Source organism: Sus scrofa, chromosome 1 (genome assembly GCF_000003025.6).
Source record: "Sus scrofa isolate TJ Tabasco breed Duroc chromosome 1, Sscrofa11.1, whole genome shotgun sequence".
NCBI lineage: Eukaryota > Metazoa > Chordata > Mammalia > Artiodactyla > Suidae > Sus > Sus scrofa.
The window spans coordinates 38,267,023-38,282,049 of NC_010443.5; the positions used below are offsets into that span (position 1 = coordinate 38,267,023).

At 36.9% G+C, this 15,027-nt stretch overlaps 1 protein-coding gene and 1 long non-coding RNA gene across 22 annotated transcripts in view; one reads left to right on the forward strand and one right to left on the reverse strand.

Moving 5' to 3' along the window:
- LOC102165447 overlaps positions 1-11,953 on the forward strand; it is a 108,626-nt gene extending 96,673 nt beyond the window's left edge. Inside the window, exon 10 of the long non-coding RNA XR_002338510.1 lies at positions 11,712-11,953. This is a non-coding gene — a long non-coding RNA (uncharacterized LOC102165447). The remainder of the gene's footprint in view (positions 1-11,711) is intronic.
- NKAIN2 (sodium/potassium transporting ATPase interacting 2) overlaps positions 1-15,027 on the reverse strand; it is a 1,025,964-nt gene that overhangs the window by 252,771 nt on the left and 758,166 nt on the right. For 12 of the 21 annotated variants that reach the window (XR_002338465.1, XR_002338484.1, XR_002338458.1 and 9 more), the window contains one exon: positions 5,024-5,095. The exons of the other annotated variants lie outside the window; for them this stretch is intronic. Coding sequence is in view for 3 of the 12 variants with exons in the window: in XM_021072767.1 (XP_020928426.1) it covers positions 5,024-5,095 (72 nt within the window). In the remaining 9 variants the exon portion in view is untranslated. The remainder of the gene's footprint in view (positions 1-5,023; positions 5,096-15,027) is intronic. 21 annotated transcript variants of the gene reach the window in all.

Consider the following 15,027-nt stretch of genomic DNA (forward strand, 5'->3'; position numbering starts at 1 on the left):
GAGGGTAGAGAGAAGAATGGACTGGGAATCTGGGGTTAGTAGATGGAAAGTATTACATTTAGAAAGAATAAACAACAAGGTCCTACTGTATAACACAGGGAAGTACATCTAATCCCCTTGGATTGACCATGTTGGAAAAGTATATTTAAAAATCTGTCTATATCTCATCTATCTACATATATATATGTATATGAATCACTTTGCTATACATTAGAAATTGGCACAACATTGTAAATCAACTATAATAAAACTTATTTTAAAAAATAATAATCAAAACAGAAATGCAAAGGGAAACAGACTGAAGTAAGTGATATACAAAAGAGAATTCTCGAGTCATAGGAATACATAGTTTTGAATACATGATTTTGGGAAAGAGAATATAATTGTTTTCTGATTTTTGTTTTCATCTCCTGTTTCTACATTAAGAACCAGCCCATGCCAGTATATAGTAGAATTTTTACATGGTAGAGGCAGAGTCTATCATAGCATTTTACTGCCTGTCAGAGGTGGAGAGAACTTTTATAGGACCTTGTCAATAGTATAGGGGGATATGGTCCATTTCTTAGGCTCTGGGGATTGTAAGACATAGGGAGGAGAGACAGGGTAGTAGTAGTATCCAAACTCCAGAGGCAATAGGCTTAATGGAAGGCTAAAAGCAGGGGGGACTTCTGGCATATTCTCTTTGGCATTCAGGGACCAACTACCATGCCACCTAAAGTGGCCTGCACCAACAGCTTGTACACAGTGTGGAAATGATTTAGAGGTTCCTCTGTAGCTCCTCCCAAACTCCTAGAAAGGATCTGAGATTCCAGGTGGGGAACTTGCTAGGAGCTTCACAAGAGAAGTCATCCTGGGTATGAAGGTTTTACTGCCAGATGTCCAAGGAGCCTAGTAAGAATCAGAATCAAGGGAGTGTAGGTAGCAAGAGGTGATGGCCACAGTCCCTAAAGGCAGAGGCTATGCTGAGTTACATTAGCTTCAAGGATTCAACAGTAGAAGCCAGCAGGATGCCCAGAAAGACCACACCTTGGCCTTGCAGATGAGACCAGCACACAGACCAGTGAAAAGTCAGACTTCCCAGTTGCCTGTCTGTATGCCTGAGAACTTTGCACAGTTCCTCCCTTAAGTGCAGAAATCATCTTGAAGAGGAAAGAAGAAAGGGGAACAGTAGTAGTTTTGAATTGAACTTCAGTTGGCAAAAACTGCACCAAACTATTTTTTAACCCAGAAAGATATAGGATTAACCAGCATTTTTTTTTCTTTTTTTTTAAATTTATTTTTTATTGTTATTTCCCCCAACACACTTTTTTTCCCCCACTGTACAGCATGGGGACCCAGTTACACATACATGTATACATAATTTTTTCTCCCATTCTCATGCTACATTGTAAGTATCTAGACATAGTTCTCAGTGCTACACAGCAGGATCTCATTGTTAATCCATTCCAAGAGCAATAGTTTGCATCCATTAACCTCAAGCTCCCAATCCCTCCCGCACCCCTCAGGCAACCACAAGTCTATTCTCCAAGTTCATGATTTTCTTTTCTGTGGAAAGCTTCATGTGTGCTGGATATTAGATTCCAGATATGAGTGATAGCATATGGTATTTGTCTTTCTCTTTCTGACTTATTTCACTCAGGATGAGAGTCTCTAGTTCCATCCATGTTGCTGCAAATGGCATTATTTCATTCTTTTTTATGGCTGAGTAGTATTCCATTATGTATATATACCACATCTTCCTAATCCAGTTGTCTGGACATTTGGGTTGTTTCCATGTCTTGGCTATTGTGAATAGAGCTGCACCGAACATGCAGGTGCATGTGTCTTTTTTAAGGAAAATTTTGTCTGGATATATGCTCAAGAGTGGGATTGCTGGTACCTTAGAAATCTATACATAGAACTAGCATATGATCTAACCAGCAATGTAAAATTAAGTGTCTGCTTTCCACTGTAGCGAGGCTCATAAGGAAAAACTAGTATCAGCTATGGAAAACAGTAAGTTTACATTTCCATGCAACATCTGGGTTGTGTGGATAAAATATTTACTCCAAGAACTCAAGGTGATCTCATCAATTCTGGTGCTCCTCTGTGCAGAAAGACATAGCCAGGCTACTTGGAGGCAGCCTTGGGTCCTTCTCTAGGAGAAACTTTAGATTGGTTCCAGCTCATAGACAAACATTTGACTGAAATGCCAGGCTCACACCAGAGAACACAGCAGCATCGCTTTTTGGCTTAAAGCTGCTTCACAATGGGAGAGCAGTCCCTGACCCTGGCTGCCGAAAAGCTGCAGCAAGTCTTGTAGGAAATGTCCGATTTAGAGCGGCATTGATTTTCCCTGTGCCTGCCAGGAGGAGTTAGCTATGAACTGTACCCCCAGGAAAGACAATGAGTTCACTTGCTTGATATAGTGGTTTGGAACTGACCAAGTGAATTTTTCAGAAAGTTTTAGCAAACAATTTTCGTTTTTGGCATACTTAAAGTTGAGCTATTATTCTGTCTGTAGCTATATACCAAGACAAACTGACTCTGGGTGATCCTCCTGGTTCACGATAGTAAAATTTAGTCACTGGCATAAAGGACACTCATCCTTCCATTTTTGCGTTGTAAGAGGGCACACCCTCATCTCATAAAAGATACCAGTGTATTTATTAAGCATGTGATAAAGAGAAGATGGGCTTGTCATGATTTCATGAAAAAAAGTTTTAAGAAGGACCTGTCAAGTTATGCCCCCACCTCATCCCCCTGTAGGAAAACAATATTTGCTGCATCTAAATACATTTTACCAGGTGAAACCTTTAGAGGTGGACAGACTAGTGAGTAAATCCAATCCTTTTGTATGACATCAGTCAACCTACTTCTCTGATGTGAATGCAGCTGAAACATGATGCTAATGTCCCAGAATATATACTTCATGGGATATCTGTGAGGATCAAGTGAGATAAGTATGTACCCCCCCAAATTTTACACACAGTAGTAATACATTAAATGTTAGTTCTATCCCTCTTGTTATAATTTAGGGATCATAACATAATCCTGGTCAAAATTCTGAAAACAAATCTGAAATCATTTGAGGTTCTGCCCAATTATGACTCAGCTAAATGTCAAAATATTTGTCAAAGAAATTCTGATTTTGAAATTTCTCCTCCACTTATTATTAAACATTTTGAGCATAAAGAAAGGACTGGAAACTATATGGACATTCCTGTTTCTTTAAAAAATTCCAGGGGAAAGTTTTGTCTTTTGTCTTTCATTCAGAGAGAGGAAAGGAATTAGATTTTTTTTATATTTCTGTTTGCCTTCTAAAGTATAGTCTTTGAGAAGTCTGACATAAATGACAATGAAATAGGAAATTATTCAAATAATAACACCAAAGCAGCACTTCTTTTAATCTTATTATCAATTCCTAGTTGCATAAATACATTTGGGGTCCAAGTATTATGTCTACACTTACAGCACTGATATATTTAGTCTCTGACCTGTAGATCAAGAAGTAATTTTTTCAAAATCTGCTCCTAAGATCCTCTCTTCTTTTGTTGGCCAAGTGAGCATCAGTATTTTCTCCCTATATATTCATCTCAGTGTCTCCATTGGCTTGGCCACTCTACAAGCTATGTTGTATTGGGAAATTCATTTAACCCTTTTGGACAATTTTATATTCCTTTATATAAAAGGATACACACCAGATTATATGGGCTTCGATGTTTCTCCTGCGTCAAAAATACTGTGACTCTATATGGACCTATCTGTGTGTAGAAAGAAGTGGTGTGAATTGGCAACTAATTTAGATTAAAGAGGACATGAGCTAAACATTGTTCCAACTTCTCTGACTTTGGCTATCAGTGCTTGCCTGACTCATTCTGATTTAAGTGCCTGCTTTGCGTCCATCATTTGCCAGATTCTAGGGATCCAAGGCAGCCTCCACCCTCATGGGCATTGAAGTTTAGTTGAGCGGCAAATATAAACTATAGTATGTATAGGGTGTAGGATTTAGAGCACAGCAAGAGTGAGAATAATACCAGTAGTATCACTAGCAAATAATTGAAATCAGAGTTTCTGTCTGTCAAGAAATACTTCTTTTAGCAAACATCCTCTTTTCAGAGCTACTGGTACTGTTTTCAGGTCAGAACCAAGTCCAGTGAGCAGAAGGGGGATAAATCAGAGACTTCTGCTCGGTATGCTACTCTGCAACGTGGGTCACGCTCAGTTTCTAATGATCATCAACTGGAAACCAACTTCATTAACCACTGAGTAATTACTAACACTCTCATGAATAATGGTCAAGGTAATTTTAGAAACAGCCATTTAGCTGACACATCAAAGGTGACCAAACATGTCTTACAAAGTAATGATTCTGACCAGTGAAAAATTAAACCACATCCTCTCATCAATTTGTTTTCAGATCAGTTAATGGAATCTCCTACAGAATAGGTTTTATTTTTACTTTTCTGGCTTCATTTATATGACCTTGATAGGGATAGAGGAAAGGTTTTCAGATAGAATATTGGCAGTGATGCTGTCAGTGATTCTCAGACTTGCTATTCTAGTGACCTTGTGCAAGTTCACCATGATCCACCAGGCTAAGTATCACCTTCACCTGACAAAAACTTGGGTGAGATGTCTGTGACTTTGAAAGAAATAATATCTTTTTTTTTTCCTTGCTTCAACTGTTTAGGAAGTGATCATGTTCTCACCTGAGGAGTGGTCTTGAAATATTGAAATTTGGTAGAAGAGAAAGGATGAGAAAAAGAGTGTCACAGACTAAGACAAATAATAGATAGGAGGTCAGCTGACAAGGTCAAGGGATAAAAGGTTAAAGAAGGTGGTAGTACTGCTGGTGTGGATGCTATTTAAAAAGAAAGGAAAGATCCTGATACGAATGTCAGTTACACAATCCTCAGCTAAATTATGTAAATGTAATTCATAGCTATAAACAAAACCATTTTTTCCCTATGACAACAGACCGATAATACTAACACCATTTTATCCTTTTTATTCCCTTATCTAGTTTAATTCCATGACTCACCATTACAACACTGAAACACTGACTACAGATGCCTTCACCTCCCTTGCCCTCTTCCATCTTGATGATAGTCACCTGGAAAAAAAATCTCAATTCTAGATTAACCAAATTTACCTTTCTACTCCATGCTTGCATCAGACAACCACGCTGTGACATTTTATATTCATGACCTCAAATCCCAAAATGGCAATCCATGATGCTCTGCAATTCTACTTTAATTCTTCAATATATATTAGGTTTCATGCTCTGCAACACCATCTCTCCCCTCAGTCTTCTCTCACTTTCCTCCTTTTAGCTAATCATCTGCCTAATACATCATTAACAACATCAAGAAATAAGAACTTAACATTCTTATTTTCTGCCAAAATCAAAATCTCTTTGAATCAGAATCCCTGTTTTTTCTTCTTTTACAATACATAGTGTCCCAGTTTCTATCAAAGGCCAACCTGTACTTCGAAGCTCATCATCATTTCCTTCTCAAGGACTTTGTTCCTAAAAGTATTACTGCTCCTGCATAGTCAATTTCTTGCTTGCTTTTGGATCAAAAAGATACATATAAAAACTCTTTTATCCTTCATCCTAAAAGTCATCCTTGAGGCTAAAAGCAATGAAACTATGGTAACAGTGAGCCCACCTAGGGCCAGATGGGAGTTTCTAAATACCACTCTTCAACAAAAAAAGAACAGAGACTCCTTGAAGAACGGGTTGATCCCAGGGCTGAATTAACTAAAATACATGTTGAGCATCTTGTGGTGCCAGAAAATAAGGAAATGTACACACATACAAGCACACACACAGGAAGAAAAAATGTACACACCTAAAAGCACACACAGGAAGAAAATTAAGGAAAGAAACATGAAAAAGATTGAGATAAATTTAAACGTCATAGGAGGCAATCTGAAAAAGCCTTCAACTGGTAAAGTTAAAACAACTTGAGCAACAGAATAAATGATAGTATTGGATTATAAGTGAAAGAATACAATAAATACCTAGTGGTTCTTACTAATATAAGTAAATAACTAACTAATAAGCTGTCTAAAAATGGAAGAAGTGACATTTCTTTCCTACAGAAGAATTCCAAGTGAATAATGTAGGATGAATGAGGAAAATAAAAAGTACCATAGAATGCCTCAGTAATATTTGCTACCAGCAAGATTCACCGATGGAGCTAAAATTTATGAGCAAAAGTTTAAGGAGAAACAGGATCTTTGCATGGTTTCAAATATCTCCCCCCAAACATTTAGTAATTAATTACAAAGGGAAAATTGTAACATAACATAGGTAAACCGTGGAAGACACCACCTTTGCCAAGTAATCATGGTCGAAATAACCAGAGATACAGCCTGATGTCAAATATTCCCTGATTTGAGGCACTGAGAAGTGCATATCACCTCTGTGGTGTCCTTTTCAATCATATATACCCTCAATCTAATCATGAGAAAACATCAGACAAACTTAGTTCGAGAGACATTTTACAAAATAAACAATGTGTACCCTTAAAAAAAGTGTCAAGGTCATGAAGGCAAGGGAAGACTGAGGGACTGTCACAGATTAGAGGGAACTAAGGAGGCATGACAACTAAATGCAAGGTGGGTTCCTGAATTTGATCCTGGAACAGAAAAAAACATTCATCAAAACACTCAGTATGTTCAGTAGTTTAGTTAAGAGTATTGGACCAAGGGTAACTTCTTTGGTTGTGATAAATGTTCTCTCTATATATCAGATATTAATTTAAGAGGAAGATAGGTGACGGGTATATGGGAACTCTGTATTATTTCTGTAAATTCTTCTGCAAGTCTAAAATTATCTCAAATTTTAAAAAGCCACCCTTGACCTAATAACTCCTTCCAGCTAGCATGTAACAGAGCTCCTTGAAAGAGTGGCCTGTGGCTCCTGGTTCTCTCTCCTTGCCTTTAGCCAGACTTTGGAGGGACCCTTTGCCTAAAACTGTCAGCATTCAGTTCCATATGGGCAAAGTCGATGGTGCCTTCTTTACCCGGATCTACCCCCATCTCCCAGCTGCAGTAGCTTACAAAGTTGATAACATGCCCTTCCCTGAAACATGACCATCTCTTGTCTTCTATGTCATCACATGTTCCAGGTTTCCTGTGATTTACTCTCTGATCTTCCGTCTCCTCTGATTCACTCTCCTCCTGTGTAAATGCTGGCATTCCCCAAATTTAGTCTTTGGCTGTCTTTTCTTTGTGCTCCCTCCCTCCATTATTTATCCACTTTCATGGTTTGAAAAGTTGTGACATGCTTATATCTTCAGCCCTGACCTTTCCTCTCCCTATCAGAAGGTGACAGTCTTTCCCTGGAGGATTCTAGCTTTCTTCAGCAATGAGGGCTGGATAAGTACAGAGGAAAGTACCTGAGTTTTGTGGCTATAGGTCTGGAATATTCAAGTTTTCTCCTTTCAGCAAACAGGAAGGAGAGATCTGATCCTTTCAGTATTTTCTAGGGTGAATATCATATGCCATTAGAAGAACTTAATTACAATCCCTGCCCAATCCAATGCTATTTGTAAATCAAATATATTCCTTCCTAGTATATTTGTGAGGCCACACATAATAGAAGCACAAGTTAGTAGGATTCATATACAAATAAATTTCTATTTCAGGGATGAGATTATTTCTTTTTTGTTTCCCAAATGATGATTCACAGGTATAATTCAGACTGGGTTGGATCAATTCCTTAGCATATTTTGCTTTGGAAACATGACAATAAGTTAATATCCTATGCTTCCATGAGAAGTAGGAAGTATCATAGGATTAGCCTTATGGGCCCTTGAAGGTTCATTTTGAGATTTTATTGAAAATTTCATATGATAATGCTGAATCCAATAAATATTAGGAACTGATTTATAACATTATCAAAAAGAAATTTGTGGTTTTTTCATTGACCTAAATGGCTATCAGTTTGCTTACACTATGTATGGAGTGGGTGTGGAAAGAGAATGGGAAGCAATTAACTAAGCTACTATGCTCTAGTTCAGGCAATAATGTTAAAATTAGACTGGTATCTATATAAAAGAAAATAGAGGGACAGGGGTTACAGATACACCAGACTTTTACTACCTGAGATCAGGTACCCAAACTGATTTCCTCCCTCACTTAATTCTTAGAGAAAAATTTTGAACTACATTTTTAAGAGACAAAAACATATAACAGGACAATTGGCAAGCACATAGTATACTACTGGGGTTTAAGTACAGTTTTTAAACAACTGCCTCTGTGTATTACAGATAGTTTTAGGCTCCAGCTGTTCCAAATAGGTTTGTTCTTAGGCTACTGGCTGAACAATGCAAACATTGTTTTATAATGTTCCAGAATTTAAAGTAATCTCTGTATGTATTTATAATTGAATGGTAAAGTCTTGAAAATATTATTACATATCTAAAATACTGTAGTAAAACATAACTTAGAATACTTCATAATATTCAATTAGTTTTCTTTTTTAAATTTTATTGGAGTATAGTTGACTTACACTGTTGTATTAATTTCAGGTATACAGCAAGATGAATCAGCTCTATAGCCATTCTTTTTTCTCATATAGGTTTTTAGAAACTATTGAGTAGATTTCCCTGTGCTATACAATAGGTTCTTGTTAATTATTTATACAGTAGCGTGTATATGTTTTTCCCATTCTCCGAATTCCTCCCTTCCCACTAAGGCTTCCCCTATGGTAACCCTAAAAATTGGTTTTGAAATCTGTGAGTTTGTTTCTGTTTTATAAACAAGTTCTTCTGTGTAATTTTCAATAGATTCCACATATAAATGATATTATATCATATTTGTCTTTCTCTGTCTGACTTCACTCAGTGTGAAAATATCTAGGCCTATTCATGTTGCTGCGGATGGCATTATTCTTTTTTGTGGCTGAGTAATATTCCATTGTATATATGTACCACATCTTCTGTATCTATTCCTCTGTTGGTGGATATTTAGGTTGCTTCCATGTCTTGGCTATTATAAATAGCACTGCAGTGAACATGGGTGCATGCATCTTTTCAAATTATGGTTTTCTCCAGATAGATGCCTGGAGTAGGATTGCTGGATCATATGATAGTTCTTTTTTTTAATTTTAATTTTTTTTAATTTTTGAAAATGTTTTATTGAAGTATAGTTGGTGTACAATGTTGTGATAATTTCTGCCATACAACATAGTCATTCAGTTATACATATACACAAGTCTATTCTTTTTCAGATTCTTTTCCCATATAGATTGTCACAGTATATTGTACAGAGTTCCCTGTGCTGTATATCAGGTCCCCACTGGCCAGTCATTTCATTTACCACAGTGTACATATGCCATTCCCAAACCCCTAATCCATCCCTCCCCTCACATGTTTCCTTTGGTAACCATAAGTTTTTCAAAGTCTATGAATCTTTTTCTGATCTGCAAATAAGTTCATTTGTATCCTTTTAAAAATTATTTTATTATTATTATTTTTTGTCTTTTTTTGCCTTTTCTAGGGCCACTCCCATGGCATATGGAGGTTCCTGGGCTAGGGGTCTAATCAGAGCTGTAGCCACCAGCCTACGCCATAGCCACAGCAACATGGGATCCAAGCTGTGTCTGCAACCTACACCATAGCTCATGGCAATGCCAGGTCCTTAACCCACTGAGCAAGGGCAGAGATCGAACCCACAACCTCATGGTTCCTAGTCAGTTTCGTTAACCACTGTGCCATGACAGGAACTCCTGTATCCTTTTTTTAGATTCCACATATAAGTGATATCATTGAAGAATAAAAACCATTTGGTCATCTCAATAGATGCAGAAGAAAAGCTTTTGACAAAATACAACACCCATTGATAATTAAAAAAAAAAATTCTCCAGGAAGTGGGCATAGAGGAAGGAACCTGCCTTGACATAATAAAGGCTATATATGTCAGACTCACAATAACCATCATGCTTAATAGTGAGAAGCTGAAAGCATCTCCACTAAGATCAGGACAAGATAAGGATGTCCACTCTTGCCAGTATTATTCAACATAGTTTTGGAAGTCCTAGCCATGGCAATCAAAGAAGAAAAATAAAAGAAACACAAATTAGAAAATAAGAAGTAAAACTGTTGCTGTTTGCAGATGACATGATGCTATGCATAGAAAATTCTCAAAATGCTACCAGAAAATTACTAGCGCTCATACATGAATTCAGTAAAGTTGCAGGATATAAAATTAGTACACAGAATCTTTCACATTTCTCTACCTAACAACAAAAAAATCAGAAGATGAAAATAAGGAAACAATCTAATTTCCCACAGCAACAAAAAGAATAAAATATCTAGGAATAAACCTACCTAAGGAGGCAAAGGACCTGTACTATGAAAACTAAGACATTGACAAAAGAAATTGGAGATGACACAAACAAATGGAAAGATATAATATGTTCTTGGATTGGAAGAATCTATATTGTCAAAATGACTATATAGCCCAAGACAATCTACATATTCAATTTAATCCCTATCAAATTACCAATGACATTTTTCACAGACCTAGAACAACAAAAAAAATTAAATTTGTATGGAAACACACACACACAAAACAAAACCCTGAGTAGCCAGAGCAATCTTGAGAAAGAAAAATGGAGCTGGAGGAATCAGGCTCCCTGACTTCAGACTATGCTACAAAGCTATAGCCATCAAAACAGTATGTACTGGCATAAAAACAGACATATAGATTAGTGAAACAGGATTGAAAGCCCAGAAATAAACCCATGCACCTATAGTCAATTAATCTATGAAAAAGAGGTAAGAATATACAATGGATAAAAGACAATCTCTTTAATAACTGGTGCTGGTAAAAGTGGATAGATACATGTAAAAGAGTGAAATTAGAACATTCTCTAGCACCATACACAAAAATAAACTCAACTGTATGTTTATTAGATACTTCCATCAAAAAGCAAAATAATGCCCTCTTCCTACTTCAACTACTAATCAAGGAATTCAGAAAAGACCAAAAAACAAAAGTCACATTTTAACAATTTATTGTATCTTTGTCCAAATGCATTTTAGACATTTCTCTAATACCATATTCAGTGAATAACCATTTCTTACTTTCTCTTTAAAATTAAACTTTTTCTTCACATAATTAATTCTAAAAGGAACCATATTGTGTGTCAAAATGAAAATGTGCAACAAAATATTGATGTTCATATATAATAGTTATCTGATTTTCCAGAGTTTCATTTATATTCAGACATTCTGTGTGTTGACCTGACCTGTCCATTAGGAAAGGGAAGGGTTTTGTGCTCTTCACATCCAAAAACTTCAGTGCTCCATGTATCTGATCTGTGCCCAAGAATGTGCCTTTGCATGTTTTTGAACTGAGTTATCCGCTTTCTTTTTGCTCTCTTCTCCATCTGGATGTTCTTTTCCTACTCACTTTTGCCTTACCTGTCTCCATCTCCACTTTCTCAACCAAAAGCATTTCTTCAAAGCCCAGTGTAAATATTTTCTGCTCAATGATGAGTTTTCAAGCCACAATGATTTCCTCTATTCTACCCTTAATTAGAATTAGGCTGCAAATGTCTTGAGGTTGTGCTATGGATGAACATTTGTGCCCTCCCACACCAATTCATATGTTGAAGCATAATCCCCAAAGCTGATGGTATTTGAAGTTGGGCTTTTGGGAGGTGAATTGGTCAGGAGGGTAGAACCTTCATAAATGAATGCCCTTTACAGGAACAAACACCAAAGACTTCTACTTTCTGCTCTCTGCCATGTGAGGATAACAAGGAGAGGACAAACATTGCAAACCAGGAAGCAGGTTCTCAGCAGACACCAGATTTGCCAGCACCTTGATTTTGGACTTCCCAGTTTCCATAACTATGAGATATAAATGTATGTTGTTTAAACACCCAACTGTGGTACATTTGTTATCATAGCCTGAACTGCCTAAGACAAGATAGAATCATTTACTTCTGTTATACCTCCCAATGGATTCAGTAAATAAAGATACAATCAAATTATTTTAGGTGAGATAGGGTCACACATACACACATTTTAATCCACATGTCCTAGCTAACTTGACAGGTGGGGATACTCACCACTATACTAGCGAGGACGGCTGTCCCAGCTAACTTGAGATCTTGTTCAGAGACACCTGTGTGCTGACTTTGATTGAGGATGTGGTATTGCTGGTGATATAATAAAGCAGTTGTTCAACAAGTGCGCAATAGTTTTCATAAATCTAAGTGGACAGTATCTGCATGGAGAGTATCACCTGTAACTACTTGTCATATTTGGGAACCTTAGTGAAGCACTTAAGGGACCAAACTAAGGGGGAAATATTCTCCTCTATTTATGTTCTATTAACTTTGCTACTACTATGTTCTGTATTCTTGGCTCAGTAAATTTGAAATTGGATGTATGTGTGAGATTAACAATATCATTTGCACCTTAATTCACATGCTGTTCTTTATCCACACTATTCTTTCATTTTATATATAATATCAGAATTTTGATCAGAAAAAAATATTAACAAGAAATCAGAAAGCAACACACTGGTATTTTTCTTCACTGTTATTCTTTTTTCTGAGCAACCTTATTCAAAATGGAACATTAAAAATAGTTGAGAGCAGTCTTTAACTGTTGCTATTTACTTCTAATGTGTAATTAGAATATACAGTATCTGTCACTAACTCAGAATCAAATAATCAAATTTCATGGCAGAATTCCTGAGACTAATGTTTGTGTCATTTCATTTTGTAGTTGTTTGGCGGTTAAGTGAAAGCCAATTTTACCAATTATATTACCATCATTTAGTACATTGTTTATAAACAACTATATCAGTGTCATCGAGTAAAAAAGTTAGCATTTGATGGGTGCACACAAAGATAGGGAATCAATTATAGCAATAAATTATATATATAATAATAAAGACTATATAGACATATATCCTTGAGATATACTCTTTCCAGGTTATTTATTATAAACTTGGAACTTGAGAAAACAATAAAGTTAATGTTTGTCAAATGATAAACACTTGGAAAAGACAAAATAACCCATGGGGTAAACTGTCTCAGTCCTCTAAAGAGTCTCACCATAAGACTTTGGCTGAAAGAAACTAGCTATTGCTGAAATGTGTGTGATGTCTTATCTCTTGCCTAGATTTAATCCATTGCTTATCTTTATGGAAAAGGTCTATAGTTTTAGCAGGGAGAAGAGAATGCCATTCTGGAATTTTCATCATGTCTAATGAATGGAAGCTAGTGGGATTATTTTCAAGTCATACAGCTTCCAGCTTCCATTTAAAGAGAAAGTGATTCTTTTTCTCACATTATCCTCTGTCATTTAAAGAATATATATGGGAACTGCAGTTTCAGGAAGTTTTGAAAATAAATAATATATATATGTGACTGTGTCAATTTGCTGTACAGTAGAAATTGACAGAACACAATCTTTAAAAATAAAGAGCAAGTGATTTAAAGTTAAACTATTTGCAGGGCAGGCATTAAAAAATTCTCCATAGTCAGAATTCCTGTCATGGCTCAGTGGTTAATGAATCTGGCTAGGAACCATGAGGTTGCGGGTTCGATCCCTGGCCTTGCTCAGTGGGTTAAGGATCCGGCGTTGCCATGAGCTGCGGTGTAGGTCGCAGACACAGCTTGGATCCCATGTTGCTGTGGCTGTGGTCTAGGCCAGCAGCAGCAGCTCTGATTTGACCCCCAGTCTGGGAACTTCCATATGCCGCAGTGGTTAGTGAACCTCTATTGCCATGGGTGCGGCCCTAAAAATACAAACAATGGAAAAAAATCAAAATCTTGGAAACATAACTTTCGGGAAGTTTCTCTTTTTTTTCTTTGTTTCTTTCTTTTTTTTTTTTTTAAATGGCTGCACATGCAGCAGGGAAGTTCCCAGGCCAGGGATTGACTATGAGCCTCAGCTGTGACTTATGCCACAGCTGCAGCAAGGCTGGATCCTTAAACACACTGCACTGGGCCAGGGATTGAACTCACACCTCTGCAGTGACCCAAGCACTGAAGTCAGATTCTTCAACCACTGCATCTGGGTGGGAACTGCAGTTTCAGGAAGTTTTGAAAATATAAGTAAATTATTTTTATTTAAATATAACCATTGTAATTGTTATGTTGAACAGGCAGATGCCATTAACATTGAATTTAGTCAAATACTAGCTGTTTTTTTTTTCTTCCTATTCTCATTTCAAATTTATTGAGGTGAGGAAAACATTCCTGGCCCTGGATTAGAACACAGGCTGTTCTGTGACGTTTCTACTCTCTGCTCTTACTAAAAAGCCCACTCTAAGTGGTAAAACACAAATTCAATAATTGGGATGGCCAGTTCCCCCAAATTATCAAAAGCTTCTTATTCATCCAAAATTGCTGTTGCTTACATGTTCCACAGGTATACCTGCTAAAAGGAGAGACCCTGAAGCAGGTAAGGTGGAGGGGTAGTGGCTGGTCATTCTTTTTTGATAGCTCCTTCTCTTCCATGTTGACTCAAGAGATTTCTGATTCTTCTGAGGTTAGGGATCTAGTTGGTGAATAGGAAAAGAGTTCTAGACCAGCAATAGATACTAGTCCAATGTGCCCACTAACAGCAGAGTTTAGAACTCAAGTTCTCCAAGTTGCCAGTTGAAGGCCCTTCCTGTCTTCAGGAGGGCCACACCCCTTCCACTGAGGGAGTGGAACTTCCTTCTGCCTTTAGTTCTCCATGTATATCTCCTGCACTGCCTCTTCTCAAATCTCATAATCTCACCCACTAGCCACGTAACGTAGACTCGGGCTTTTGTACTTCGTTCGTCAATTCTCCATAGCTTGTGCCATTTCAGAATTCAACATCTCTTGCTCATCAATCAAAATTTCTAATTTAATATTCTATTACACAATATTTATATCATCTAACATGAGTCAATGGCAAGATTTTCTCCTTGAGAATTTTATTAAAAACCAAATTGGATAATAGATTGGTAAAGTGTGTTTTGTTGTGAAGTTATATCTAATAAAAATAAACATCAGTTTTCTTATTACAATGAAGA